General features: G+C 41.9%; 1 protein-coding gene across 1 annotated transcript in view; it reads right to left on the minus strand.

The window, feature by feature from the left end:
* ssuh2.1 (ssu-2 homolog, tandem duplicate 1) overlaps positions 1–14,530 on the minus strand; it is a 36,764-nt gene extending 22,234 nt beyond the window's left edge. Inside the window, exon 1 of the mRNA XM_020473929.2 lies at positions 13,989–14,530. Within this exon, the coding sequence (XP_020329518.1) occupies positions 13,989–14,016 (28 nt within the window). The 5' untranslated portion in view covers positions 14,017–14,530. The remainder of the gene's footprint in view (positions 1–13,988) is intronic.
* Between the last annotated feature and the right edge of the window lie 3,986 nt (positions 14,531–18,516).

Here is an 18,516-nt window from a genome sequence, read left to right on the forward strand (position 1 = left end):
CTCTACTAGTTTATATTTTTATCAATGACCTGCCGCTGGCATTAAACAAAGCCTGTGTGTCCATGTATGCTGATGATTCAACCATATACGCATCAACAACCACAGCTAATGAAGTCACTGAAACCCTTAACAAGGAGTTGCAGTCAGTTTTGGAATGGGTGGCCAGTAATAAACTGTAAACTGGTCCTCACCCTCTACAAGAGCATTGTATTTGGTACAAATCATTCCCTAAATTCTAGACCTCAGCTGAATCTGGTAATGAATGGTGTGGCTGTTGAAGAAGTTGAGGAGAATAAATGTACCTTAGATTGTAAACTGTCATGGTGAAAAAATACAGTGCTTTGTAAAAGTATTTACCCCCTTGGCATTTTTCCTATTTTGTTAAATTACAACCTCTAATTGAAATTGAATAAAATTGTCCAAATTGGTGAAGTGAAATGAAAATAATGACATAAAAAAATTATAAACAGAAAAGTGGTGCGTGCATGATCTGTCACATGATCTCAGTATATATATACACCTGTTCTGAAAGGCCCCAGAGTCTGCAACTGTCACGCCCTGGCCTTAGTTATCTCTGTTTTCTTTATTATTTTGGTTAGGTCAGGGTGTGACATGGGGGATTTATGTGTTTTGTCTGGTCTAGGGGTTTTGTATGTTTATGGTTGCCTAGATTGGTTCTCAATTAGAGGCAGGTGTTTATCGTTGTCTCTGATTGGGAACCATATTTAGGCAGCCATGTTCTTTGGGTATTTTGTGGGTGATTGTCTTCTGTCTTTGTGTCATTGCACCAGATAGGACTGTTTCGGTTTTCACATTTATTGTTTTGTATTTTGTAGTGTTCTCGTTTATCATCTATATTAAAGATGTTGAACACTAACCACACTGCATTCCTTCAACGGAAGATAACCGTTACAGCAACACCACCAAGCAAGCGGCACCATGAACCTACGGAACCATATTGTACCTACTGAACTTACTGAACCATATTGTACCTACTGAACTTACTGAATCATATTGTACCTACTGAATCATATTGTACCTACTGAACTTACTGAATCATATTGTACCTACTGAATCATATTGTACCTACTGAACTTACTGAATCATATTGTACCTACTGAACTTACTGAATCATATTGTACCTACTGAACTTACTGAATCATATTGTACCTACTGAACTTACTGAATCATATTGTACCTACTGAACTTACTGAATCATATTGTACCTACTGAACTTACTGAATCATATTGTACCTACTGAACTTACTGAATCATATTGTACCTACTGAACTAGCAAGCAGCACTATGAAGACCAAGGAGCTCTCCAAACAGGTCAGGGACAAAATTGTGGAGAAGTACAGATCAGGGTTGGGTTATACAAAAATATCTGAAACTTTGAACATCCCACAGAGCACCATTAAATCCATTATTAAAAATGGAAAGAATATGGCACCACAACAAACCTGCCAAGAGAGGGCCGCCCACCAAAACTCACAGACCAGGCAAGGAGGGCATTAATCAGATGCAACAAAAAGACCGAAGTTAACCCTGAAGGAGCTGTAAAGCTCCACAGCGGAGATTGAAGTGTCTGTCTATACGACCACTTTAAGCCGTACACTCCACAGAGCTGGACTTTACGGACTTTACCATCGCTTAAAAAATAAAATTGCAAACATGTTTGGTGTTTGCTAAAAGGCATGTGGGAGACTCCCCAAACATATGGAAGAAGGTACTCTGGTTAGATGAGACTAAAATTGAGCTTTTTGGTCATCAAAGAAAACGCTATGTCTGGCGCAAACCCAACACCTCACATTACCCCGAGAACACCATCCCCACAGTGAAGTATGGTGGTTGTAGCAGCATGTTTTTCATCGGCAGGGACTGGGAAACTGGTTAGAATTGAAGGAATGATAGATGGCGCTAAATACAGGGAAATTCTTGAGGGAAACCTAGAGATTTGAGACTGGGACAGAGGTTCACCTTCCAGCAGGAAAATTACCCTAAGCATACTGCTAAACCAACACTCAAGTGGTTTAAGGGGAAACATTAACATGTCTTGGAATGGCCTAGTCAAAGCCCAGACCTCAATCCAATTGCTGTACACCAACGGACCCCATCCAACTTGAAGGAACTGGAGCAGTTTTGCCTTGAAGAATGGGCAAAAATCCCAGTGGCTTGATGTGCCAAGCTTATAGAGACATACCCCAAGAGACTTGCAGCTGTACTTGCTGCAAAAAGTGTCTCTACAAAGTATTGACTTTGGGGGGTGATTATTTATGCACGCTCAGGTTTTCTGTTTTTTTTGTATTTGTTCTTGTTTGTTTCACAAGGAAAATCATTTGTATCTTCAAAGTGGTAGCCATGTTGTGTAAATCAAATGATACAAATCTCCCCCTAAAAAAACTATTTTAATTCCAGGTTGTAAGGCCACAAAATAGGAAAAATGCCAAGGGGGGTGAATACTTTCGCAAGACACTGTATAGATCCAATGGTTGTAAAGATGGGGGAGATCTGTCTCTCATAGACAGACACCGTACTCCACAAAGCAAGTCCTGCAGGCTCTAGTTTGGGCTTATCTTGATAATTGTCCAGTCATGTGGTCAAGTGCTGCAAAGAAATACCTAGTTAAGCTGCAGCTGGCCCAGAACAGAGTGGCACATCTTGCTCTTCATTGTAATCAGAGGGCTGATATTAATACTATGTATTCCAGTCTCTCTTGGCTAAGAGTTGAGGAGAGACTGACTGCATCACTTCTTCTTCTTTTCATAAGAAACATTGTGTTGACAATTCCAAAATGTTTGCATAGTCAACTTAAACACCGCTCTGACACACACTTATCCCACCAGACATGCTACCAGGGGTCTTTTCACAGTCCCCAAATCCAGAACAAATTCAAGAAAGTGTACAGTATTATATAGAGCCATTATTGCATGGGACTCCCTTCCATCTCATATTGATCAAATGAACAGCAAACCTGGTTTTAAAAAACAGATAAAGCAACACCTCGCCCCTATTTGACCCAGATATTTTGTGTGTATGTTTTAATATGTAGGCTATGTAGTTCTGTCCCTGAGCTGTTCCTGTCTATTAAATGTTCTGTATGATATGTGTCATGTTTTGTATTCTGTGTTCTGTGTTCTGTGCTCTGTGTTCTGTGTTCTGTGCTCTGTGTTCTGTGTTCTGTGCTCTGTGTTCTGTGCTCTGTGCTCTGTGTTCTGTGTTCTGTGCTCTGTGTTCTGTGTTCTGTGCTCTGTGCTCTGTGTTCTGTGTTCTGTGTTCTGTGTTCTGTGTTCTGTGCTCTGTGTTCTGTGCTCTGTGTTCTGTGCTCTGTGTTCTGTGCTCTGTGCTCTGTGTTCTGTGCTCTGTGCTCTGTGCTCTGTGTTCTGTGCTCTGTGTTCTGTGCTCTGTGTTCTGTGTTCTGTGTTCTGTGTTCTGTGTTCTGTGCTCTGTGTTCTGTGTTCTGTGTTCTGTGCTCTGTGTTCTGTGTTCTGTGCTCTGTGCTCTGTGTTCTGTGCTCTGTGCTCTGTGTTCTGTGTTCTGTGTTCTGTGCTCTGTGTTCTGTGTTCTGTGCTCTGTGTTCTGTGTTCTGTGTTCTGTGTTCTGTGCTCTGTGCTCTGTGTTCTGTGCTCTGTGCTCTGTGCTCTGTGCTCTGTGTTCTGTGCTCTGTGTTCTGTGTTCTGTGTGAACCCCAGGAAGAGTAGCTGCTGCTTTCGCAACAACTAATGGGGATCCTAATAAAATACCAAGTTATTAGTCATATGTGTGGGATACGCAGGGTGGTAAACACCGTCCAACGTAATGCTGACTAGCAGGTTCCTTCTGGACAATGCAACAACAATAAGAAATAATAAAATATAACAATACTAACATAAAGTAAATGGCTTAGTAGAAGAGAATAAAACATTTTATCATAAGTATAATACCGGAATAATAATAATAATAACAATAATAACTGGCATATGGGTGGACTGGACAGTGCTCTCTCTCTCTCTCTCACAGGAAAAACAGACATTCGTTAGGAGGGAGAGTACAGGATGTTATATTGTCATCCACCAACAATCCTACTCTGTCTGGCTTCTAAAGATCACGTTGGATTTGAAAGGTCTAGGCTAGGGAGTAGTCAGGCAAACTTTTTAATCAAACAATATTTATTTCCAAGAACTGGAAGGCCGGGAGAGAGTCGAGCAACATAAGGTATATTATATTAACCAATAAACTTTATACTACAGTCATATTATTAGCAGCTAATGTCCATGTAGGTAGACCTGTCATGTGATGTTTACGTAGTATAATTTACATGCATTGTTTTACATACACACACACATGATGTGTAAACACTGTCGGTGGAAACATCTTTGTCCTCACATGACCCAGGTTTGATACAGCCTGAGGGAATAAGGAGTGGCTCCTAGATCTAGATAGATCAACATTATGTATGAGTTGCAAATGCCAATCCCCCACACACAGACTACTTACCTACTGATCTACCTTTGTATTATATATATATATACACACACACACACACACACACACACACACACACACACACACACACACACACACACACACACACACACACACACACACACACACACACACACACACACACACTACTTACCTACTGATCCACCTTTGTAATCTGTCTTTGTATCTTCATGCACAGTGATTCAATTAAAAAAAAAAAAAAATATTATTTAACAAGGCACGTCAGTTAAGAACAAATTCTTATTTAACATGACTGCCTACACCGGACAACGTGATACAGCCTGGATTTGAACCAGGGTCTGTAGTGACACCTCTAGGACTGAGATGCAGAGCCTTAGACCGCTGCGCCACTCGGGAGCCCCTAGTACACAAGCTACTTCGGTTTTAGTTATCATCATATAACATCATCATCACCACTCGGGAGCCACTACTACAACAAGCTACTTCGGTTTTAGTTATCATCATATAACATCATCATCATCATCATCACCACTCGGGAGCCCCGACTACAACAAGCTACTTCGGTTTTAGCTATCATCATATAACATCATCACCACCACTCAGGAGCCACTACTACAACAAGCCAATCATCACACTACTACAACAAGCCAATCATCACACTACTACAACAAGCCAATCATCACACTACTACAACAAGCCAATCATCACACTACTACAACAAGCCAATCATCACACTACTACAACAAGCCAATCATCACACTACTACAACAAGCCAATCATCACACTACTACAACAAGCCAATCATCACACTACTACAACAAGCCAATCATCATGGTGCCACTCAGGAACCTGTAGGGCCCAGACACCATCAACATGGTGCCACTCAGAACCTGTAGGGCCCAGACACCATCAACATGGTGCCACTCAGAACCTGTAGGGCCCAGACACCATCAACATGGTGCCACTCAGAACCTGTAGGGCCCAGACACCATCAACATGGTGCCACTCAGGAACCTGTAGGGCCCAGACACCATCAACACGGTGCCACTCAGGAACCTGTAGGGCCCAGACACCATCAACATGGTGCACCTCAGGAACCTGTAAGGCCCAGACACCATCAACATGGTGCTACTCAGGAACCTGTAGGGCCCAGACACCATCAACACAACATGGTGCTACTCAGGAACCTGTAGGGCCCAGACACCATCAACATGGTGCTACTCAGGAACCTGTAAGGCCCAGACACCATCAACATGGTGCTACTCAGGAACCTGTAGGGCCCAGACACCATCAACACAACATGGTGCTACTCAGGAACCTGTAGGGCCCAGACACCATCAACATGGTGCTACTCAGGAACCTGTAGGCCCCAGACACCATCAACATGGTGCTACTCAGGAACCTGTAAGACCCAGACACCATCAACATGGTGCTACTCAGGAACCTGTAGGGCCCAGACACCATCAACACAACATGGTGCTACTCAGGAACCTGTAGGGCCCAGACACCAGCAACATGGTGCTACTCAGGAACCTGTGATCAAGTGGTGGCTTTGTCTTCGTGCACCAGAATGCCCTTTTCATTCCATTGACCATGTGCACTACACAGCACCACCTTTTCCCTATGTAGTGGCACTATCTTTTGAACAGAGCTCTATGGGTCCTGTTTTAAAAAAGGTGTGTATAGAATAGGGTGTTGTTTGGGATTACAGTCCATGTGTACTACAGAAGTATTCATACGTGGGCTTTTCCCATTACTTCCAATTGTTAGTTTTGAATGTGCCAGCGTACAGAGCTAAATATACTACAAACTGGCCATTGGTGTCACTGAACACAATACCGTCACCAGTCTATAGAAATACCAAATGAGAAGCAGTTTCCCTTGCACTGTTATGAGATGGGAGTTTAAGATTATAGGTGATATATATGTCACTTAGCAGAGGCCTTTATCCAAAACAACTTACAGTACAGTATGAAACCAGTGTAAAAATGACTCACTACTGTAAGTGTCTCTGGATCAGAGAGTCTGCTAAATGACTCCCTACTGTAGTGGCTCTGGATCAGAGAGTCTGCTCAATGACTCACTACTGTAGTGGCTCTGGATCAGAGAGTCTGCTGAATGAGTCCCTACTGTAGTGGATCAGAGAGTCTGCTAAATGACTCACTACTGTAGTGGATCAGAGAGTCTGCTAAATGACTCACTACTGTAAGTCTCTCTGGATAAGAGAGTCTACTAAATGACTCACTACTGTAGTGGATCAGAGAGTCTGCTAAATGACTCACTACTGTAAGTGTCTCTGGATCAGAGAGTCTGCTGAATGAGTCCCTACTGTAGTGGATCAGAGAGTCTGCTAAATGACTCACTACTGTAGTGGATCAGAGAGTCTGCTAAATGACTCACTACTGTAAGTCTCTCTGGATAAGAGAGTCTACTAAATGACTCACTACTGTAGTGGATCAGAGAGTCTGCTAAATGACTCACTACTGTAAGTGTCTCTGGATCAGAGAGTCTGCTAAATGACTCACTGCTGTAAGTGTCTCTGGATCAGAGAGTCTGCTAAATGACTCACTGCTGTAAGTGTCTCTGGATCAGAGAGTCTGCTAAATGACTCACTACTGTAAAATGTCTCTGGGTAAGAGAGTCTGCTAAATGACTCACTACTGTAGTGGATCAGAGAGTCTGCTAAATGACTCACTACTGTAAGTCTCTCTGGATAAGAGAGTCTGCTAAATGACTCACTACTGTAAGTGTCTCTGGATAAGAGAGTCTGCTAAACGACTCACTACTGTAGTGGATAAGAGAGTCTGCTAAATGAGTCACTACTGTAGTGGATCAGAGAGTCTGCTAAATGACTCACTACTGTAAGTGTCTCTGGGTAAGAGAGTCTGCTAAATGACTCACTACTGAAGGTCTCTCTGGATCAGAGAGTCTGCTAAATTACTCACTACTGTAGTGGTTCTGGAGCAGAGAGTCTGCTAAATGACTCACTACTGTAAGTCTCTCTGGATAAGAGAGACTGCTAAATGACTCACTACTGTAGTGGATCAGAGAGTCTGCTAAATGACTCACTAATGTAAGTGTCTCCGGATCAGAGAGTCTGCTAAATGACTCACTACTCTAAGTGTCTCTGGATAAGAGAGTCTGCTAAATGACTCACTACTGTAAGTGTCTCTGGGTAAGAGAGTCTGCTAAATGACTCACTACTGAAGGTCTCTCTGGATAAGAGAGTCTGCTAAATGACTCACTACTGTAAGTGTCTCTGGGTAAGATAGTTTGCTAAATGACTCACTACTGTAAGTGTCTCTGTGTAAGAGAGTCTGCTAAATGACTCACTACTGTAGTGGATCAGAGAGTCTACTAAATGACTCACTACTGTAGTGGATCAGAGAGTCTGCTAAATGACTCACTACTGTAGTGGATCAGAGAGTCTGCTAAATTTTATTTTATTTATTTTTATTTTATTTTACCTTTATTTAACCAGGTAGGCAAGTTGAGAACACCTTTATTTAACCAGGTAGGCTAGTTGAGAACACCTTTATTTAACCAGGTAGGCAAGTTGAGAACAAGTTCTCATTTACAATTGCGACCTGGCCAAGATAAAGCAAAGCAGTTAGACAGATAAAACGACACAGAGTTACACATGGAGTAAAAACAAACATACAGTCAATAATGCAGTATAAACAAGTCTATATACAATGTGAGCAAATGAGGTGAGGAGGGAGGTAAAGGCAAAAAAGGCCATGATGGCAAAGTAAATACAATATAGCAAGTAAAATACTGGAATGGTAGTTTTGCAATGGAAGAATGTGCAAAGTAGAAATATAAATAATGGGGTTCAAAGGAGCAAAATAAATAAATAAATAAAAATTAAATACAGTTGGGAAAGAGGTAGTTGTTTGGGCTAAATTATAGGTGGGCTATGTACAGGTGCAGTAATCTGTGAGCTGCTCTGACAGTTGGTGCTTAAAGCTAGTGAGGGAGATAAGTGTTTCCAGTTTCAGAGATTTTTGTAGTTCGTTCCAGTCATTGGCAGCAGAGAACTGGAAGGAGAGGCGGCCAAAGAAAGAATTGGTTTTGGGGGTGACTAGAGAGATATACCTGCTGGAGCGTGTGCTACAGGTGGGAGATGCTATGGTGACCAGCGAGCTGAGATAAGGGGGGACTTTACCTAGCAGGGTCTTGTAGATGACATGGAGCCAGTGGGTTTGGCGACGAGTATGAAGCGAGGGCCAGCCAACGAGAGCGTACAGGTCGCAATGGTGGGTAGTATATGGGGCTTTGGTGATAAAACGGATTGCACTGTGATAGACTGCATCCAATTTGTTGAGTAGGGTATTGGAGGCTATTTTGTAAATGACATCGCCAAAGTCGAGGATTGGTAGGATGGTCAGTTTTACAAGGGTATGTTTGGCAGCATGAGTGAAGGATGCTTTGTTGCGAAATAGGAAGCCAATTCTAGATTTAATTTTGGATTGGAGATGTTTGATATGGGTCTGGAAGGAGAGTTTACAGTCTAACCAGACACCTAAGTATTTGTAGTTGTCCACGTATTCTAAGTCAGAGCCGTCCAGAGTAGTGATGTTGGACAGGCGGGTAGGTGCAGGTAGCGATCGGTTGAAGAGCATGCATTTAGTTTTACTTGTATTTAAGAGCAATTGGAGGCCACGGAAGGAGAGTTGTATGGCATTGAAGCTTGCCTGGAGGGTTGTTAACACAGTGTCCAAAGAAGGGCCGGAAGTATACAGAATGGTGTCGTCTGCGTAGAGGTGGATCAGGGACTCACCAGCAGCAAGAGCGACCTCATTGATGTATACAGAGAAGAGAGTCGGTCCAAGAATTGAACCCTGTGGCACCCCCATAGAGACTGCCAGAGGTCCGGACAGCAGACCCTCCGATTTGACACACTGAACTCTATCAGAGAAGTAGTTGGTGAACCAGGCGAGGCAATCATTTGAGAAACCAAGGCTGTCGAGTCTGCCGATGAGGATATGGTGATTGACAGAGTCGAAAGCCTTGGCCAGATCAATGAATACGGCTGCACAGTAATGTTTCTTATCGATGGCGGTTAAGATATCGTTTAGGACCTTGAGCGTGGCTGAGGTGCACCCATGACCAGCTCTGAAACCGGATTGCATAGCAGAGAAGGTATGGTGAGATTCGAAATGGTCGGTAATCTGTTTGTTGACTTGGCTTTCGAAGACCTTAGAAAGGCATGGTAGGATAGATATAGGTCTGTAGCAGTTTGGGTCAAGAGTGTCCCCCCCCTTTGAAGAGGGGGATGACCGCAGCTGCTTTCCAATCTTTGGGAATCTCAGACGACACGAAAGAGAGGTTGAACAGGCTAGTAATAGGGGTGGCAACAATTTCGGCAGATAATTTTAGAAAGAAAGGGTCCAGATTGTCTAGCCCGGCTGATTTGTAGGGGTCCAGATTTTGCAGCTCTTTCGGAACATCAGCTGAATGGATTTGGGAGAAGGAGAAATGGGGAAGGCTTGGGCGAGTTGCTGTTGGGGGTGCAGTGCTGTTGACCGGGGTAGGAGTAGCCAGGTGGAAAGCATGGCCAGCCGTAGAAAAATGCTTATTGAAATTCTCAATTATGGTGGATTTATCAGTGGTGACAGTGTTTCCTATTTTCAGTGCAGTGGGCAGCTGGGAGGAGGTGTTCTTATTATCCATGGACTTTACAGTGTCCTAGAACTTTTTTGAGTTAGTGTTGCAGGAAGCAAATTTCTGCTTGAAAAAGCTAGCCTTGGCTTTTCTAACTGCCTGTGTATAATGGTTTCTAGCTTCCCTGAACAGCTGCATATCACGGGGGCTGTTCGATGCTAATGCAGAACGCCATAGGATGTTTTTGTGTTGGTTAAGGGCAGTCAGGTCTGGGGAGAACCAGGGGCTATATCTGTTCCTGGTTCTAAATTTCTTGAATGGGGCATGTTTATTTAAGATGGTTAGGAAGACATTTAAAAAAATATCCAGGCCTCCTCTACTGACGGGATGAGATCAATATCCTTCCAGGATACCCCGGCCAGGTCGATTAGAAAGGCCTGCTCGCTGAAGTGTTTCAGGGAGCGTTTTACAGTGATGAGTGGAGGTTGTTTGACCGCTGACCCATTACGGATGCAGGCAATGAGGCAGTGATCGCTGAGATCTTGGTTGAAGACAGCAGAGGTGTATTTAGAGGGGAAGTTGGTTAGGATGATATCTATGAGGGTGCCCGTGTTTAAGGTTTTGGGGAGGTACCTGGTAGGTTCATTGATCATTTGTGTGAGATTGAGGGCATCAAGTTTAGATTGTAGGATGGCTGGGGTGTTAAGCATGTTCCAGTTGAGGTAAATAATACTTTTTTATAAATATAAATTGGTGAGGCGGGTTGCAGGAGAGTGTTTTGAAGATGAGTTGATGGAAAATAAAAGTAAAATGTATGAAAAAAAAAGTTGTAAATATATATATATATATATACAGGACACGACAAGACAAGGACAAAATACGTCTGAACTGCTATGCCATCTTGGTTGAATGACTCACTACTGTAAGTGTCTCTGGGTAAGAGAGTCTGCTAAATTACTCACTACTGTAAATGTCTCTGGGTAAGAGAGTCTGCTAAATGACTCACTACTGTAAGTGTCTCTGGATCAGAGAGTCTGCTAAATTACTCACTACTGTAAATGTCTCTGGGTAAGAGAGTCTGCTAAATGACTCACTACTGTAAGTGTCTCTGGATAAGAGAGTCTGCTAAATGACTCACTACTGTAGTGGCTCTGGATCAGAGAATCTGCTAAATGACTCACTACTGTAGTGGCTCTGGATCAGAGAGTCTGCTAAATGACTCCCTACTGTAGTGGCTCTGGATCAGAGAGTCTGCTAAATGACTCCCTACTGTAGTGGTTCTGGATCAGAGAGTCTGCTAAATGACTCACTACTGTAGTGGCTCTGGATCAGAGAGTCTGCTAAATGACTCACTACTGTAGTGGCTTTGGAACAGAGAGTCTGCTAAATGACTCACTACTGTACGTGTCTCCGGATCAGAGAGTCTGCTAAAATGTAAAATGTAAAATGTACAGTAAGGGCAAAATGGTCATAGGTATTTAGTATGTGTAAGTGTGATCCCTGCGGGAGTTGAACCCGTGACCTTGGCGTTGCTAACGCCATGCTTTAGGCCTAGATGAACACACTGATAATGAATGGTGGCAGGATAAGCATGGAATGTAAAGCTTGATTAGCATTCAGACAATGTACCTAGAATACGTCACAGATACAGAGAGCGGTAATGTGGTGTGGGGTGGGGGAGGGGTGTGTGTGGGGGGCTTGCATCTTGTTAGGACAATCCAATAGAATGGACATGGATGGGTCTTCTGAAAGCATAAAACCAAGAGGACGTAGGCCTACTGTATACAAGGAAAAAGCAGAACTAGCTACAACCCACAATTGTTTTTGTTTTTTTTACCTTTATTTAACTTGGCAAGGCAGTTTAAGAACAAATCTAGTCTACTAAAACTACTCGACTCGTCATTAGGCCTACTAGTGATTACATTCATTTGCCCAGCTCTCATGGCACAGCACTGCTCAATGCTTCTCAATAACAATGGCACAGTACGCAAATAGACTCTACGCTAGTCCTGGAAAGAAAAGAATGTTTGATTACTGTACCTACAGTGTAGGAGCAGTCCCATAGTAGGTGAACAAATACCAAGTTTATAATAGAACATGGTGAGGTGTGGCATATCCTTTCACTCAAACAAATGGAAAATAAAAAAATAAAATAAAAGAATAGTAAAATGAGTTGATTGACGAGGCTGGATCGAGCAACTAATCTAAATGGGATACTGTCTGTAGATAAAAGTTAATAAGAATAACTGTTATGATAAAACAAAAAAAATGGTCTGCTTGGAAAAGCCAACACAAAACACCAAGCACCTGTTGATAAGCAAGGCTACACGAGGAGAAGCCCTTGGAGACGTCATTGAAATTCAATTTGGAAACATAATAGTCTACACACTCACTACGCACACAGGCAAAAATACCTTAGACGCACATGAAACTGGATGGAAGGGCTTTGCGTGTAGCCAGAGGAAAGCATTTAAACTCCACAAAAAAAGGCTGTTACATTGATTGATATCCGTAATGAAGTTAAGAGACGTCATGGGCACCCTTAAAGGGGGGAATTCGCATCGTATCCCAGCTTGTCGAGTTTATTCTGTTTTGTCGACATTTGGAACGTCTAGCGACACATTAGCCGTTTCCATCAGGCATGTTGTCAAATGTTTTATCACACATGTACTTTTTACTAGCATAAAACGTTTGGATTGAAACCCGGGTGGTACTCACCTTTCCATTCACTGTTTTTATGCGAGTAAAGTCATACCGAATATAAAAACAAAACATGACAGCTGTAATGGAAACAAATAGTTTCAGTACAATTGTATAAATTCCGACATCATTTGTTAGTTCGACATAGTGGGAGATTTTTGTATCGGTAAAATTAATTATGCGCGAAATGGCGGTGGAAATGTCTTTACGCGTAAATATTGATATAATAACAATAACAACAAACTAAGTACATTTGGAGTCACGCGGTGATATGGTATGTGGTCCTCCCACTACAACTTGGCAAACCATGAAGTTTATTAGGATACAGATTAAATAAATTATGATGAATTTCAAATGGTTGTGAACGTATAGGGTGTTGAGTTTGACGCTGCTTTCCGATAAATATTGAGGGACTTATTCTGGTGACGTGATTATCAACACTTGACTGCAGTTTGACAAATTCTAATATTCTCGCTCTTATCCATAATAATCATCTCATCACGTGGACTTGCGCATAATACATCTTACCTACACAAAAAGATCCCACCATGTCGAACGAACAAATGATCTGTTTATAACATTGTACCGTAACGTCTTGTTTCCATCAGGGCTGTCATGATTTTTCTTTATAGGGTATGCATTTACTCGCATAAAAACTCTGGATGAAAACGTGGCGTTATGAATGATTTTGTAGGCTACACTGCAAAGTTGACCGCAAGAATCCCAAACAGATACAGAAAACATAATATTTTCAAACCTTGATTACATATGCCTCTCTGTTGATTGATTTATCGATTTTGTTTGTCCGTTGACAGAAAATACATCGGCCTACACACAGTATAAATATTTATTTATGCGTCGAAATACTGAATTAAAATACATTTGATCTGATATTCCTGATGATTTTACATACTTTTAATTTGGGGGCGTCAGAAAACTTGAGGGGGGGGGGGGGGGCAAATAAAGGGTTGCCTATTGGGGAACCATGCCCTAGGACCGTGGTTCCCAAACTTTTCCGGTTACTGTACCACCAACTGAATTTTGCTTTGCCCGACGTACCCCAGAAGTACCCCCTCATGTACATTTTAACATTAGGCCTATGGTCTCACGAGTCTTCTCAAGCTCCCCCGTTCATATGCCAAGTACCCCTGGTTGGGAACCACTGCAATAGGAGATGGCCAAATGTCCACTTTAACTTTCTTGTAGTAAATTACCAAAAAAAAAACGAAACTCACCAAGCTGTTCGTCATCCTTCTCGTCCATACCCTGGTTTGTTTATTTCAAACTATCTAAACACACTTAGGCAGGCTATACTGCATAAGAAGCACGACGAACTTTCTCTAAACCTGACCCTATTCCAGCCCCTTTTAATGTACTGTTTAAATTAATCCTCGGTCACATGACATGTATCAAGGAATGCTGAGTGCAAACCACGCCCGGGGAAAAAATAGATTTTGTTTTTACAAAACTGCCATATAATTACTTTGCTCCAACATTCGACGGGGTTCATAAAAAAATACATTTGCTATCTTCCATAGAGTACATTTTCTGAGTTGAAGAGTTTTGGTTTCTCTATTCTATCCTCTTCGCAGTGTGCTCTCACGCACACCGGACGAGCATGTTCAGTGTAGTGGTGGGCGTTCCGGTACTGTACTCCAGATCAGACCGAGGAGAGGCCAAATCAGACACAGGGAGTTCCGGTACTGTACTCCAGATCAGACCGAGGAGAGGCTATATCAGATACAGGGAGTTCCGGTACTGTACTCTAGATCAGACTGAGGAGAGGCTATACCAGATACAGGGAGTTCCTGTACTGTACTCCAGATCAGACCGAGGAGAGGCTATATCAGATACAGGGAGGTACTGTACTCCAGATCAGACCGAGGAGAGGCTATATCAGATACAGGGAGTTCCGGTACTGTACTCTAGATCAGACTGAGGAGAGGCTATATCAGATACAGGGTGTTCCAGTACTGTACTCTAGATAAGACCGAGGATATACAGTATATCATCCACAACCACAGGAGGTCGACACGACACATTGAGCCTCTATCCGAACAGTGATTCAGTTTCATACAACGTCAACAGGTAATAAATACTTAATGGAATTTTTAACCATAGTTTACACTAGATTATAAACTGGGTGGTTTGAGCCCTGAATGCTGATTGGCTGAAAGCCGTGGTATATCAGGGTATGACAAAACATTTATTTGTACTGTTGTACATCCCTGGGTCACTCTTCTGGGTCACTCTTCTGGGTCACTCTTCTGGGTCACTCTTCTGGGTCGCTCTTCTGGGTCACTCTTCTGGGTCACTCTTCTGGGTCACTCTTCTGGGTCGCTCTTCTGGGTCGCTCTTCTGGGTCACTCTTCTGGGTCACTCTTCTGGGTCACTCTTCTGGGTCGCTCTTCTGGGTCACTCTTCTGGGTCACTCTTCTGGGTCACTCTTCTGGGTCGCTCTTCTGGGTCACTCTTCTGGGTCACTCTTCTGGGTCACTCTTCTGGGTCGCTCTTCTGGGTCGCTTTGTGTGATGTATTGTTGTCTCTACCTTCTTGCCCTTTGTGCTGTTGTCTGTGTCCAATAATGTTTGTACCATGTTTTGTGTTGCTACAATGTTGTGCTGCTGCCATGTTGTGTTGCTACTAGAGGTCGACCGATTAATCGGAATGGCCGATTAATTAGGGCCGATTTCAAGTTTTCATATTTTTGGGAGCTGATTTGCCGATTTTTTTAATATATTTTTTTTTATACCATTTATTTAACTAGGCAAGTTAGTTAAAAACACATTCTTATTTTCAATGACGGCCTAGGAACGGTGGGTTAACTGTCTTGTTCAGGAGCAGAACGACAGATTTTCACCTTGTCAGCTCGGGAGATCCAATCTTGCAACCTTACAGTTAACTAGTCCAACTCTCTAACAACCTGCCTCTCTCTCATTGCACTCCACAAGGAGCCTGCCTGTTACGCGAATGCAGTAAGCCAAGGTAAGTTGCTAGCTAGCATTAAACTTATCTTATAAAAAACATGGTTGATGATATTACTAGATATTATCTAGCGTGTCCTGCGTTGCATATAATGTGACTGAGCGGTGGTAGGCAGCAGCAGGCGCGTAAACATTAATTCAAACAGCACTTTCGTGCGTTTTGCCAGCAGCTCTTCCTGTGTGTCAAACATTACGCTGTTTATGACTTCAAGCCTATCAACTCCCGAGATTAGGCTGGTGTAACCAATGTGAAATGGCTAGCTACTTAGCCCGCGCTAATAGCGTTTCAAACGTCACTCGCTCTGAGGCTTCTAGTAGTTGTTCCCCTTGCTCTGCATGGGTAACGCTGCTTCGATGGTGGCTGTTGTCATTGTGTTCCTGGTTCGAGCCCAGGGAGGAGCGAGGAGAGGGATGGAAGCTATACTGTTACACTGGCAATACTGAAGTGCCTATAAGAACATCCAATAGTCAAAGGTTAATGAAATACAAATGGTATAGAGGGAAATAGTCCTATGATTCCTATAATAACTACAACCTAAAACTGCTTACCTGGGAATATTGAAGACTCATGTTAAAAAGGAACCACCAGCTTTCATATGTTCTCATGTTCTGAGCAAGGAACTGAAACGTTAGCTTTCTTACATAGCACATATTGCACTTTTACATTCTTCTCCAACACTTTGGTTTTGCATTATTTAAACCAAATTGAACATGTTTCATTATTTACTTGATGCTAAATTGATTTTATTGATGTATTATATTAAGTTAAAATAAGTGTTCATTCAGTATGGTTGTAATTGTCATTATTACAAATAAAATGATAAAAAATGTAAAAAAATGAAATCGTCCGATTAATCGGTATCGGCATTGAAAAATCATAATCATAATCTAGTTGCTACCATGCTGTGTTGTCATGTGTTGCTGCCTTGCTATGTTGTTGTCTTAGGTCTCTCTTGTCGTGATGTGTGTTTTGTCCTATATTTATTTATTTATTCATTTAAAAAAATTCATCCCAGCCCCCATCCCCGCAGGAGGTATTTTGCCTTCTGGTAGGTCATCATTGTACATAAGAATTTGTTCTTAACTGATTTGCCTAATAAATAAATGTAAAATGTTAAATGTTAAATAAATGTAACGTTTTTTTTTTTTTATTAAAAAGAAGGTTGATAACCAGTTTATAATAGCAATAAGGCACCTCGGGGGGTTGTGGTATGTGGCCAATATATCACTGCTAAGGACTGTGTCCAGGCACTCAGCGTTGCGTCATACATAAGAACAGCCCTTAGCCGTGGTATATTGACCATATACCACACCTCCTCAGGCCTCATTGCTTAATTATAATAGTAGAATACTAAAACACTATACTAGAATAGAATAAAAAGGAATCACAATGTGAAAAGGTGTCTTGCGGTCAGGCAGGGAGTCTGATTAATCAGGCTGTAATACACAATTAATTGATACATACAGCCTGAAACTAATGCCAGAAATAATAATCATTGTGTAAATGTTCCCTACAAGCCAGAATATTGAATAAAATTACATTTAAACTTACAGTTGTCTGTGTGGTTTGTCCTTTAACTGCTCGAAATGAGACAAAATCTTCACAGGGAAATGTTGTTTAGGCCTACCTGACTTTTTAGAGAGCCGATAGGTATATGGTCCGGTATACAGAGGTAAAATGTGTTTTATATCGTATATTTGGTTCTCTCGTCAATAGTTATTGAACCAAGAATGTCATGTCAAATAAAACATGTATATATTCTGAATTAGCGGAGGATGGAGATCAATCAACACCCTTTTTTTGTGTGCATAAAAAAAATATATTTAAATCTTCTTTTTTTTTATATATAAACTTTAAAGAAAAGAAGTGTCGATTGTTCTCCATCCTCCCCTGATTCAGAATATAGAATGTTCTAGTAGGCAGGCAGTAAGAAGGCAAATATAGGTCTTAGGCAAATAGGCCTTAGGTGCAGAAACAGGGATTTTACTCACAAAAAACAATTGTTGTGATAGACTAGAGGAGAATAATGATGGTGGCAAAAACGATATATATATATATACACATACACAGTGGGGCAAACAAGTATTTAGTCAGCCACCAATTGTGCAAGTTCTCCCACTTAAAAAGATGAGAGAGGCCTGTAATTTTCATCATAGGTACACTTCAGCTATGACAGACAAAATTATTTTTAATGAATTAATTTGCAAATTATGGTGGAAAATAAGTATTTGGTCACCTACAAACAAGCAAGATTTCTGGCTCTCACAGACCTGTAACTTCTTCTTTAAGAGGCTCCTCTGTCCTCCACTCGTTACCTGTATTAATGGAACCTGTTTGAACTTGTTATCAGTATAAAAGACACCTGTCCACAACCTCAAACAGTCACACTCCAAACTCCACTATGGCCAAGACCACAGAGCTGTCAAAGGACACCAGAAACAAAATTGTAGACCTGCACCAGGCTGGGAAGACTGAATCTGCAATAGGTAAGCAGCTTGGTTTGAAGAAATCAACTGTGGGAGCAATTATTAGGAAATGGAAGACATACAAGACCACTGAGGAGCCTCTTAAAGAAGAAGTTACAGGTCTCTGAGAGTCATGTTAGGATATCAGTTTTCCTGTTAAAGCTTCTGTGCAGAATCAACTGCGCTGTTTCAGGTGCAACGTTGATGGTCATGTTGCAGTCGTGTGTAAGAGGGAGATTCCAAGATGTGGGGAGTGTGCAGGAGGTCATGGGACAGAGGAGTGTGTAGTTTTGGTGGATACAGTTGTGTCTGT

Source organism: Oncorhynchus kisutch, linkage group LG1 (assembly GCF_002021735.2).
Source record: "Oncorhynchus kisutch isolate 150728-3 linkage group LG1, Okis_V2, whole genome shotgun sequence".
Classification (NCBI taxonomy): Eukaryota; Metazoa; Chordata; class Actinopteri; order Salmoniformes; family Salmonidae; genus Oncorhynchus; species Oncorhynchus kisutch.